The 13,473-nt window shown below is 36.0% G+C and overlaps 1 protein-coding gene across 1 annotated transcript in view; it reads left to right on the top strand.

Annotated features, from left to right (window-relative positions):
* The window catches only part of Pdcd4 (Programmed cell death 4), a 44,807-nt gene extending 35,950 nt beyond the window's left edge, over nucleotides 1–8,857 (top strand). Inside the window, exon 7 of the mRNA XM_017617983.1 lies at nucleotides 7,702–8,857. Within this exon, the coding sequence (XP_017473472.1) occupies nucleotides 7,702–7,774 (73 nt within the window). The 3' untranslated portion in view covers nucleotides 7,775–8,857. The remainder of the gene's footprint in view (nucleotides 1–7,701) is intronic.
* Nucleotides 8,858–13,473: the final 4,616 nt, after the last annotated feature.

Below are 13,473 nucleotides of genomic sequence, written 5' to 3'. Positions count from 1 at the left end.
AACATAAGGGGCACACAATATCACTTGGAAATGGCGTGCTATAGATATGTCCAATACTGTATATATATATATGTATTTACGTACAGACTAGTCAATTTGTGCATTTTCGTACTGCAGAAGTATGGCAGGGTGTGAATGTGAGTTGTTGAGAGCGCCGCAAAAAGCTTTTTGTTCAGCTGCATTTGTTGGTGGGTATGTAGTAGGTGCAGTTAGGCAACAATAGCTTACCAGTTGTGGTTGTTAGTGCGCGCCACTCCCACTTTTTACAGTTGTCGAGATAATTGCATTTATTTATTGGCTCTGTGTGAGTGCACTCTTTTTGTACAATCAAATACTAAAGCTCATTTATAAAATACTCATGCGATTTTAGAAAGATTGCATTTTATCGCAGGTTTTCTTATTTACACGCACACATACATACGTACATACATACCGTCGTTTAAAGTACAAAACCGCGTATCAAGAAAATGTAAAATCTCGTATGTGAGGTTAACTTAATTTTATAGGAGAGAATAAAACTAGTCTTATTTCAAAGCTGGTCTCTTTTTTATCCCCAAACTTCTCTTCCCCTTATGTCTAAGTAACGATATTTTAGTGTAAATGAATAAGGGTTTGGTGCCAGTAGCTTCCGGTGAGCAAATATCGTTTTTGGCACAAAAGTCAGTTACGAGGTTTTGCAGAATCACAATACGCGGTTTTGTACTTTAAACGACGATATGTTTTGCAAACTACGTGCGTACTGCATATAAGTATTTAATGCATATTACTTTGCTTTTTTCATTGCATTTTTCAATGCAATTCGCCTTGATTCAGGCTATTGCACTTTAGCACTTCATTGCAACTCTATTTATTATGCGTTTATCGTAAACTTCAGTACATGCTTGCTATAAATATCGCATTTATTATTTATTTACAAGTATTTTTAATTGAATTATTTATGCAAGCAGTGTTGGGTGAAATGTTGTAATCTTGTTGACATTTCCAACCTCACTGGTAGTTTCGCGGCAGGTGGCTTATTACAAAAAGGCTCACACTACTTTGTCCCCATCCGCCAGAATTCATAGGCGCTCTAGACAGTCAGGGAAGGGTCCTGACAAGGTCAGTGCTCTATGATTTCAATTTCTTCTTAATAACAGCAGTTGCATCAGAAGTAATTGGAAGACCAGCTCATTCTACTACGGCCACTTGCCAAAGTACACAGTACTCTTGTAGGTTTAAGTACGAATCGTCTTGTCAATCGTTCCAAAAAAGAATACATGTGGAGAATTTGTTCTCAAGATTGAGGGCCGATTTAGTATAGTTTGAGGACCTAAGAATGTCGGGGTTATTGCTTAGAAAATTGTTGTGACCGTTTCTAGGGCTTAAATTAGTGTGGAGGACAGAGCTCCATTAATAATCCAATGAGACGCGATGACAGCATTGTACAGCTCCATAGATGTACTATTGTGACAGGCGACAAGTTTTATGTTGTCCAGAAATCGGCCAGCTTCTGTAGATCGCGGTTTCCGGTGGTTCGCTTATGTCACTACTTTTGCTAATGGGGCTTGTATTCACTTCTGTTGGTGCCTGGATATCCTGGATCATTCATTGCGTTCGTCTATGACGCCTGATCCTTTGCGGAATTTTCGAAAAAGTTTGAGTGCAGACTCGGTCCGTTTTTGCCCCTTTTCGATGCCGTTACGGGGCATCCCGAATTTGCAACAAAAATGTCGGAGCACACTAATGCACCGACATACGTAATTATAAAGAGATATATTGGCTGGTAGATTTCGAGATTTGTTATTTCCATCAAGTTGATTAGTAAATTATACAAAATTTTAATTTCTTTTGCTAAATATGTGTGTATGTATGGGTAAAAATTTTTTGATTTCATATACAATACATATCAAGCGATAGTAAATACAAATATTTGGAGTAAATACGCCTACACATTTTTTTTTTTAATATTTAGTAGCTTGGGGAAAATATAAGCAGACCACGCGGCTAAAGTCTTATCTTTTGCCTCTACATGAATGCTTAAGAAAGAAATGGTCAGCTGAAATAAGCAACTATGGGTTTTAAGCATTCGAAAATGTTAAACTAGGCAAAAAAACAAACAGTTTTTGTCATCTGCAGAATATTATGTACAACTTTTATTCTATACTTAATAGACGGGAAATAATAATACAAAGTTACTGTCAAAGTTATGTTTTGCCTTTGTCGCAAAGCGGTCACACTTAGTCTCTGTGTTAATATACGCAATCATCAATTATAGTTTAGAAATAAAAGAGACTTATGCCAGGTGTAGTAATAAATACAAGGTGAAATATTGGTTTGACACCGGCTTATTTGAAAATTGTTTGCAAGGACATACATATCGCACGTTTAATAATAGCTCTGATCCAGTACTCCATGAACTTACAGGATTTTACACGAACTTGCAGGAAGTTACAGGAAAAATGTTCCCGTACTCCAAAACCCTCCAAAATCCTGTAAATGAGACTTGTGTAGAGAATGAAGTTGCAAGATTTTACCCGAACTGGTAAAATAATGAAAAGTGTCAAGCAATCACTGGTTGAAGTTTTTACAGGTAAAATGGTTTTGTTCCCGTACTTTTTGTTGTTACTCACTTTTTACTCTCAATCCAGAGGGTAATTTTGCTGTTTGACAGCTTTACAGGATTTTTCACGAAAAGTATTGGATCAGAGCTAATATATAGAGAATCAATTCAAAATGTTGGGCATAAATATGTCTTCAGAACGGAAAGGTTAGGAGGTGCCATGAATCGCTAGAGTCAAAAAATATAAAAGGAAATTTGTTTTTCAAACTTCACTTGCGCGATTTCAACTGAACATCAACAATTTTACGTTTAATAAATGCTTACTGCGCCACCTAAATTTTCAATTGTCAGAAAGCTTTTCGTAAATAAGTTGGCCTCAAATGAACTGCATATATTGATAAATGCGACATATGCTGAACTGCAGCCAGGCACATTAAATTAAACAGGTTTTGTTTGGTCTCTATACTGTAAAATATTGTTAATTTTTTCCGCAAAAAATTTTAATTGGCAAAATGTGCATATGAATCTTCACAAAAAGCGATTGAAAACCAGCCTTTGGAATGTTCGCTTAACTCAGGAGCATAAACCTGATTAGTGGGCCCTGCAATAGGATGTATTGATGCTTACTTGAATGCAAACAAATTTACAAAGAAAGAAATTCACACCAATTTTAATTTTATTTTTTTTTTATTTCACATCGCTCACAATGATATTTAGAAAGTAGAATACTTTTTTTGACCATTTAGATACCAGAACAACAACAAAAATACACGTAAATGTTGCTTTTGCTACTACCTGTTTCATATGCCTTGATGCAGCCAAAAATTTCGTTGAAAAGACAAATTAGTCGACAAATGGGGGGTTCGATGAACTTTAGTTGGTGTGGACAGCACACTTTTATGATAGAAAAAAAAAACAAGATTGTTAAAATACTTGCCACGAAGAAACGTACGATGACAATGGGTGTAACCGTTGTTCTACGCTAGCTATTTACGTGAAAAAGCTTCCAATCGATCCAATTATTGTTTTTACTTTATCTTTGGTGATTTTTTCAATACCTTTTTGCTATATTTTCTTGAGTTTATGAACAATCGACAGTGGCATACATATATGATAGTTACAACAAAGCTGCTGATTGCCATTTAATCGTGCAACAGCTAATTGAAAACAAAGCACCGAAACAATTTGGGTCGCTGCGCCGTATATATCAATTATTTTTTTTTCACTTTTACTGTATTACGGGTTACTCATACAGCTAAGTTTCGGCAACGAGCAGCTGAAAATTTACTTAAAAGCACTTAACTGACTCAGCCGATCTGGACTGGTCGGTTTTGGATGGGGGGGGGAGTAGCTAGTTGGCGCGGGTGTGTTGCTTGCTTAGTGGTGGCGCCAAAAACAGAAGCCACAAACGCAAACTTGTTTCAGCTGATGCTGGCGAAAATAATAAAGCAAAGGTAAAAATTAAAATTTTCGCAGCAAAATGAAAGAATGGCAATGCGAAAAGCAAGCACAGGTAGCAATACGGACGACGAATAGTGTGAAGAAAAATTGCTTGCAGTTGCTGCTAAATGTATGTACGCAGCGTTCAATGCAGACGTTTTTCTGCGCTTAGGCTGCTGGCGTTGCCCGCCTTCAACGAACTACTTAACTAGTGGGCTTGGTGTAGCTGCCACTGTTGGCGTCGTAGCGTGGAGTGAGTAAATGAGGGAATGCAAAAAAGGTCAGCGGGTGAATGAACTGCCGACAGTCAGGCAGCCAGCAGCTAGTTTGCTCGGGCCCGAGATGCGGCATCGTCCAACTGCTACTCACTCAACTACGAGTACTACATATGCATATGCATATGTATATGCAGTCGATGGGGCGGCAGCCACTAAAATCGCAGCAGGCGAGCGATCAGCAAACTATCTGGTATAATAATCGTTTAATTTCGCAAATTCACGCATTTATGGTTAACGATGGCGTGATGTAAATTGTGAACACCCCATATTGATGGTCATAGCCTTTACTCTTTGAAGTCGATCCGCCTCCCAGGCGCGTCACAGGTCCATCTTATGGATCTTAACGCCTAGATTCAGCCAAGTCTCAGATTATAGAGATAAAGTCGAGCTAAAGTCCCCGATACGTACTTATATGTCACGGATAACCCAAGTAATATATAATATCCGTTCATGGTATGCTCTTTACGAATGACAAGCAGTGGATACCTCGATTATCATTAATCGATCACCCCGTTCAATGTCCTCTCAATATTGCCGTATGTAAGTTCCGCCTTGAAAGCCACTACTGCAGAAACCAGTCGCTTGCAAATTTTCGTAACCAGTTGGCTTAGAAAGATACTTCGAAATTGTCTCCTAAAACAGTCGCAAATGAGGAGGCAGAAAGGATAGGAGGCTTCAGCCCCTTGACATTAGGATTTGAAGACAGAAATGGAATGGCTATCCCGAGCCCACAATTTGCGCAAAGAAAATGCCAGAATTTCGAAGAAGGCCTCGGAATGGAATCCCTTAATCGGCAGACACAGGCCTCCTGGCAGACCGTGCTAAACATTTGACCGAGGTTCGCCCATACTCGGCATAAGGTGAAAGGAGCTTATAGCGATTTTCAGAAACCGAACCTGATGATGCGCAGGCGTAGAAGTTTGAAGGTTCAAGTTTAAAAGTTGATATAGATTCCCTTTAACCCATATGTTTCTCTTTATCAAAATATTAATCGATCTAATAGGTTAGATTAGGCTGCGGTGGTTCCATTGGCCCGCTTAGGCCAAGTTATACCATTGATACCACTATTATTCTCTTAATTTGGCCGTAATGTGTTTTAGCTGTAGTGAGGCTAGATAGTGTTGAACACTCTCCATCCATCTAATCGTATTTATAGTTGAAAAAGATCATTGAACGGGAAATCTATCTCTCTACTGTGCTGTTTGAGGAACGTTTGAAGTATAAAAGTTGCTTTCTCACTGAAAATCAATGTAAGTCGATGCTGAAAGAAATATAGTGTTCACCAAGAGTAGTTCGGTTTTCTTCCTGGCTACTTTGCCTGCGGTTCCCTTGAGCTTGAGCTGTGAGCTTGCACCAAGCTACGCATTCGAAGCTCGCTCACTTGGGTCCTTCTGTAATCTATAGCTATTTTGAAGCTGATGTATATGTAGTAGTTACATATGACTATAAGAATTTGATGGGCTGCTTGACGGCTGTCAGAATGGATCGTAGTAGACCACACAGTTGTGTCATTTTGTGCCAAACCTGCCGGCTTCGGTTGCTGCTGTTAGTTCGTCCTGTAGCGATGAGGCAGGCATAGACTGACGTTTATTAAGAGTTCTTTGTAGTGAATTCCACTGCCTACTCTTCCTGCCTTCTGGGTCTAGATTTTCGGGTTCCTCGGTAGATTTGTTTCAGTCGTGATGTGTTTCATTTTAATGCAAGTCGATCGAATCGTTTCTCTTAATTTCGGTAGGCAATTTCTGGCGTGTCGAAATTATAATAGATCTGTAAAGCTGGCAAACTCTTCATTGAACTGAGTCGCCTTTTAAAATTTGTTGCCACAGCATTGCATTGTACCTGGTTCTATGTTAGGGGGTTAAAAATGGGCTTAGACAAAATGGGCGTGGCACCCTCTACAGCTGTGAAATGTTTGCCCTGCTATAACTTTGGAACTGAATATGACATGAGATTAATATTTAGCCCACTTTCAGACATGTCAAGTTTTGCTTTCAAATCTGCTCCTTCATAGGCGAAGGAGGTGAGAAGAGAGGGGAAGAGTATAGATAGCTCCGTACCGTCAAGTCGTTTCAAGTTTTTTGTCTCTTGATATTTTCGTTGCTTCCCATTTAAAAACCTAAGGACTTGAATTCAATAAAAGTTGGCGCGTGTAGAAGCAAATAGAAAATACTAAAGTGCCTGAAAGGGGCTTAGTGCGGGGACATTACTAAACTAGGCACTTATTAGTAAACTAAAAAGGTATGAGAGCCGGGGTACAGTGAAATACCAGGATATGAGAGAGCAGACGAGCGCGCTTCCATTCCACTTTCACCAGCCTGAAGAAGGATAGGTATACCACTCACTTCCTGCAAGCTCTTACTAAGCAAAAATTTCCTTAAAGAAGCGGATACCAGATGGAAACATACTGACGACACCTTTAATACAACGAAGCTGATGTGGCCTAAATGGCTCGTTCTCCTCTGCGTTCGATTCTTTAAAAGCGTAAATAGTTTACCAATTATGCTATTTTTACTATCCCTTAGAAAAACAAGCCGACGCCATCAGTTTATTACCTACTCACATCCTGCACCACCCAAGCAGCAATGGTCAAAAAACTGCATTGACCCAATACGCATACAATGAACTTCGCAACTCTGTCGGCGCCGGACGAAAAAAGCTCACTTTAAATATCTAAATTTGTAATAGGAAATTTATGTATGTATGTTCAAACGATAAAAGCTTTTGGCGAAGCCCAGAAACCGGCTGCTGCTGCAATTTGCAACAACCCACGTTGCACATGCGACCGCAGGCGGCAGGTTAAAACAACCCAACTTTCATTCATGCGTCCCTGCACTGATAAATTTAGCCAAAGCTGCGCATGCGAATGAAAGAGTGAGCGACTTGAACTACATTGTACTACTCCTTCGCGTTAAAAAGTCCTGAAATTGCCTTTGCCTTTGGCGCTTCGCTGCAGTGCTATTTGAGAGCGCATACATAGGGTGGGAGTTGCAGCGTTGCAGGAGGCTTGCTTGTATGCGGCTATAAAATTAATGTAGCAATGTTCGTTTGCACTTTTACTTTCGCTTTTCAATAACGACAACCTTAGCCTAGCATTGTTGTGGTGGTTGTTAATGGCGAAAATTCGCCAATTGAATGAACTAGAAGTGGTGTGGTGGTGTGAAAGGAGTTTGGTCAATTTTAACTTTGAATTGTTGAGAGGAATTCGTACATACATAAGGATGCACGTACATATGTATGTACATACATACATAGGCACATATTATAATTATGTACATTTATGCATAGTAGAAAGATATCGATTGAAATTTAAAGTAAATAGTACTATGACACTAGGAATACTACTTAGTAATAATAAAAAATAAACATATGTTATTTAGACTATTCTTAATCATCCTACCTAATCAACGAAAACTAATTTTTCATTCTCTTTTTTTTTTATTGCAGAGGACGTAAACGTTTTGTCTCCGAAGGAGACGGTGGCCATATTAAGCCACAAACTATTCCAATTCGTGACTAAAAAAGAAACAACAAAATTATAATTAAACGCAAATACAAAATCAACAACAACAAGCACTTTTTAACCACAAAATAACTGCATTCTTTCTACAAAACAAACGACAATTAAAACAAAAACAAGAACTACACAATACAACTATAGCCAACAAAAAAAAAACGGAATAAAAGAAAAATGAAAAAGTTTAATTAGTATCAACTTTAGAATCAAGTGAAAACTGTGAGGAGAAATTGACACCGACCAGCAGCAAAAAGGAAATGCCAGAAATTTAACTAACTATTTCCAAAAACCCTCATTTTCTTCATAAACTCACCCACAACCGAAAACAAGAGTATAATATAGTGTATTCGCAAATAAACCGCAACAAAACTTATCAACGAAGAAGGGAAGAACCCTGGAAAGCAAAAAAAAAAAACAAAAAATTGACAAAAAATCGACGACAACCGCAAGAAGGCCACGAACTTTACATTTATTGGTACTTGCATCAGCTTTGTTTCAATTTGAAGAAGATTAACGAACCTTCCATGTAACTATTTGTTAGTAGCATTAGCTCTATGTATGTAAGTATGTATGCAGTAAATAGTTGGAGCATAAAACGCAATAACCAATAGATGGCAAAAACAAAAAAAAAGAAACACAAACGAAAATAACTGCAAAACTTGGAACAAGCAGTAAATGCGCATACATACACAAAGCAACAATATGCAAGGCGTAATCAACAACAATCAATCAATTTTACTTGTTTCTTATTACTATCCACAAAGCATGTTTTAGTAAACTGCTTTTTTTACTTTATACTGAATGTAATTTTTAAGTTTTTATTGCTATGATTTGAATTTTCGCAAATTTATTGTACGCGTCTGCTGAAGTTTGACTAAAACGAATTATCGCATTTTTTGTTTGTATAAAACTTTTGTAGAAAAACAAACGAAAAAATGCAAATATTATGCGTGGAAAATTGAGTAAAAACTGAAAAATTGTAATTTGTGAAATAAAAACAGCGTAAATGATATGAGTATTGTAAAATGAAAATGTTTTGCTTTTTATATTTTTCCTCTTGATAGTGGCGAAACAAAGCAATTTAATGTTTTTTTAGGCGAAAATGTGAGAATACATTTCTGCAAAAATGCAAGCCAATTGGAAGTTGATACAAACATCAATTAAAAACATTGAATAACCGAAAAAATATTGGCATTTACGCTTGAAATAAAAAGTCGAAAAATGAATGCATACTAACGAAATAATTTGGCACAATCAAATCTGGTTTGCATAGTGAGCACACCCCAGTAGATAATTTCAGGAGTTAAAAGCCCTTCTGAAAGGCCTTCCTGAGAGTTAAGAGGCCTTCCACTCTACATTCATTTCTCCTTTCTTTTTTATATGGAGTGGCACAAATTGAAGGGCTTCTTCTTTCGCTACCCATGGAAGGCCTTCCAGAAGGGCTTTTATAGGACGTACTTCACAAGGCCTTTTGAAGGATTTCTTTTAAAGTTTCTTCTTTAATTTATAAAAATCATACATTTTTAAAGTATTTGCATAAGGTTTATATCAAATATGTGTTATTGCCACTTAAAATGTTTATTAAAATTCGTTTGTAATGCCAAATAATAAAAATTTATGCATTCGTGTAAATTGTAATTGGATAAGCCCTTCTACATAGAAGGCATGCAAGGAAGCACTTTTTTCAGCCCTTCTTAGGTAGGCCTCAAAGAATGGCTTTACTTAAGAAGGCCTACCTAAATTATCTTCTGGGATACTGCGAATGCAAGTGCAAAAAATAATAAAATGCGTACATATGTATATCTCAAATTCTGCAGCGAAGCAAAAGCTACCTACATACATATATATGTGTGAGATTTATGTAACCAACATTGCAGAGTCTTACGAATGAATTATACATCTCGTTGATACTGCAAAGTGTTCTATGCCAAGTACTACTTCTTAAGCTTAGATATGTGTTCTCCAAATCTGAACATTTTTATTAATCGTTGAATTTCATCGGGTAGAGGTGGAAAGTTTTGTCTTTGGTTTATGATTTTAGAGAGATTTACAAATGCGTAAGCACAACAAATAATAATTGGCACAGAACGTTTTGCAATATCAGCGACGTTATATATTTTGTAGCAAATTTTGTAAATGCATGCGCACAATAAAATTAACACTTTTGAATAATATGTTCAGAAGCGGTTAAACGACGCGTTTTTGTACAACTAAGCTAAACTGCACACCATTACAATTTTACGTACATTTTGTGTAGCAGTTAGAGAAGTTGGGCAAAAATAATAGAAGCAGCAAAAAAAATAAAAATCTTGTGTACATTCGTTTTTCAAATTCAATGAAAATCTACTATTGTTAGAGATACAAAAAGAAGTAATACACATTGTCGCTAAAATGCAAAAAGTCGTAACTTATAAAAATTCAAAATTCACTTTTTCATTAATGTGATGGATTTCATCGAATTTCATCTCCCCACATCGTTCTATGAAAAATGGAAAATATTTGTCACGACTTTTCCATTTCAGTGACGATTTTTGTTACGTCCTTTTGCTTTTCGGGTGACGATATGTACTTTAATATGTATTTGTGTAAGAATGTTTTCTCATAAATTGTATTTTTTACTAAACTCTGGGAAAATTTGTAAACTTGTGCGAAACGTTTAAAAACTAGTATGACACTTAGAAAAAGCGTTGATAGAAAAAAGAAATCGCATGCGAGTATATTTTTGTGGACATAACAAAGTAAGGAATTTCCGAGAGTAGTTTTTTATGCTATTTGCTGGATGGATACTTTTAGGCGTTGAAGTGGAAATTAGTGTTAGCTGTGTGTTTGTTTATGTATTTTTACTTAAAATAATTTGTGAGTCTCAATTGTAAACCAAACTCAAAGAAAATTTGTTTGAAATTAGACTCACATTGAGGCGGAATACTTTAATAAGCATTTATATATTTTCATATTAAAACGCAACTTTTCGCCAACAACAAAGCATGAATATATGAACAAGTTTCGACTTCAAAGACTCAATTGCGAAAATTTATAAATTTATTTCCAACTTACCGGCAACTGTATGCACTACTTTAAACAAAAAAAATATGGGAAAATTAACATTTAAACTCAAATTAAAAGTAGTGGAGCTGAGAAATACATATCGAGCTAAACGCGAAAAAAACGTTAGTGATTTTTTGTTTGTTTTCAATATCTTAATTTCTCCATCAATCATCAAAAAGAAATTTTTTTTTAAATGTCGCTAACGTTGTTTTCGCGGTTATCGCTCGATATGTATAAAAATGATAATCAAAACGACCAGCGTCACACAATATTATTTACTAAAGCCCAAAACTTACTACACACATTTTTTTTCTTTTAGAAAAAATGCAAAATTTTGTGACGATGATATTTGGCTTACGAATGAAAGAGAAAAAGGATAAAGGGGAGTATCGCATCGCATCAATGTTGAATACAGCATTATAACGTTGTAACTTTTTTCAGTTTTGGAATTTTCTTTTTTAGATTATATTACGATAAGGAAAATTATGCATAATTAAATTAAATAAAGTTTTGAATAGAGAATTGGTGGCTTTTTACCTCAATTTAATTATTAAAAATATGTATCTTTAAGAATTCGTTTATTTAATTTTCAGAAATTCTAAATTTTTTCTCCATATGCATATTAAAGTAGCGAAGTTTAATCATTAGATGTATAAAATGTTACGCTACGCGTAGCATTTGTTTTTTGCATACTACTACACACATATAAACGTACTATAAAACTTACTACTAATTTTAAATTTTAATTAAACGTTATTGCTATAAATTTGCATAAACATACATATAAACATCTTAAAATATATATTTCATACAAAATTACCTACCAAGTAAAAGAAAAAATAAATAAAGTTCGTACTACATATTGCAAATATTGAAGAATTAAACAAAAAGTGTGTTTTTATTTAATAGTTTTAATTTCCTTGCAAAGGATGCGATAGTTATGCCATGAATTGAAAGGGTTTTTCCTTAAAAAGTATATAAGGGAGTACGAAAATACCCGGATTTATTATGTAAGTAATTTTATTTCCTTTTGATTAATTAAAAATTAGAGTTTTTTTTGTAATATTGTGTAACGCTTGTAATAGTGATAATGGAGACAATATTGTCATCTTTGTCTAAAATAATTAGTTTATTAGATCCTTGCGTCAATAGATGCTAACCCGTTTAAAAAAATTTCGCATTTCCGTAGAAAGATAATCAAGGCTATCCGAATCCTTCGTAGTCTGATTTTTCGGAGGATTCCGAAAATGCGAACACTGAATTCGAATATCTACGGACGCATGAAATATATTTGAATGCATCCGTTCGTTGCGAATCGTACTACGACGGATTCAATAATAGCCCCGAATAAAGCAACAAATTAAGGCAACAACCAATGATATCCACGATTTTTTGTGACGATAAAATGAGTAGGTTGAATGAGGATGTGCCGAATGAGTGTCCGGCATGCGGAGAGACCCCACATGACTCGAAACATCTCTTCGCATGCCCGGAAAACCCGACAACCCTAACGGCCTTGTTCCTGTGGACAAACCCCACAGAAGCTGCACGCTTCCTAGGGTTGCCGTTAGTGGAACTTGACGACGACGACTGAGATACCAACCGTCCTGGGCGGGGTTGTTGTAGCCGCTACAACAACAACAACAACGATTTTTTGTGGTCAACTAAAACTTTTTATTTTGAACAAGCGACGACCTACCTAGTAAAGTTAATTTCAGTACGTTGAATTTAGTGTTGATAGTCGCTTTCCAAGTTAACTCAGGTAATCAAATTTGAAATTTTACGATTTTCGATTGCCCTGAAAATTCGTATTGGATGGTTTCTTGGTGCAAAGAATCCCAATTTGACATTATTTTTGCGCTCCAACAAATATTTAGTACTGCTTTCATACAAAAAAAAAAAACATTCGAAAACGACCAAAAACGTAGATTTTTTTATGTAGATGTCCCAAATTTTGTTGGAAATACATTTTTTGGTAACTATACGTTCCTAAAAATTTAATCGCATTCAGCGAAGAAAACATATGGTGAGAGATTTCACCAGATAACAGCAAGTCTGGAAAATTGGTATAGTGGAAAGAAGCTTGTTGATCTATTGCGAGAAAATTTTTGGAATTTAAGAGACGGTAGTGAAGATTAATATGATTGAAAAATTTAATTGAATTTGAAGAAAAAGGAAACAATTGAGCTTCTCCGATTTTATGCGTGCGGCTTGATGTTGTCACATAAAGGGAGGGACCTACAGTTTTACGCCGACTCCAAACGGCGATTGTATTTTTACAAGGAAATTATATATTTTTTTCTTCATTTCTACCAATACCCTACCAGGTGCTTTCTTTGTTTGTTTTTCCATTCAAATATATGTATAATCTAACCAAGTTTGAAAAGGTGCCAAATCCACTTTTTTTCGAAATTTAGTTTTTGGTGTAGAATGACAAATATTGCGAAATTACATCAATTTTTTGTCTCTCCTAAACAATTTAAAAACAAAAAAATGGACTTGGCACCTTTTCACCTTTAGGTAACGATATGTTAGTGTTTGGCCGAGCTTTTCTCCCGATTTATGGTGTGCGTTTTTATGTGGTCACACAAAGAGGAGGAGCCTACAGTTTTACGCCGACTACGAACGACGATAGTATTTTTACGAGAAGCTATTTT

Source organism: Rhagoletis zephyria, unplaced genomic scaffold (genome assembly GCF_001687245.7).
Source record: "Rhagoletis zephyria isolate East Lansing unplaced genomic scaffold, Rhagoletis_zephyria_1.1 Rzeph_scaffold_01540, whole genome shotgun sequence".
Classification (NCBI taxonomy): Eukaryota; Metazoa; Arthropoda; class Insecta; order Diptera; family Tephritidae; genus Rhagoletis; species Rhagoletis zephyria.
The sequence above is the reverse complement of the archived record's forward strand: the minus strand, read 5'-3'. Positions and strand labels throughout refer to the sequence as shown.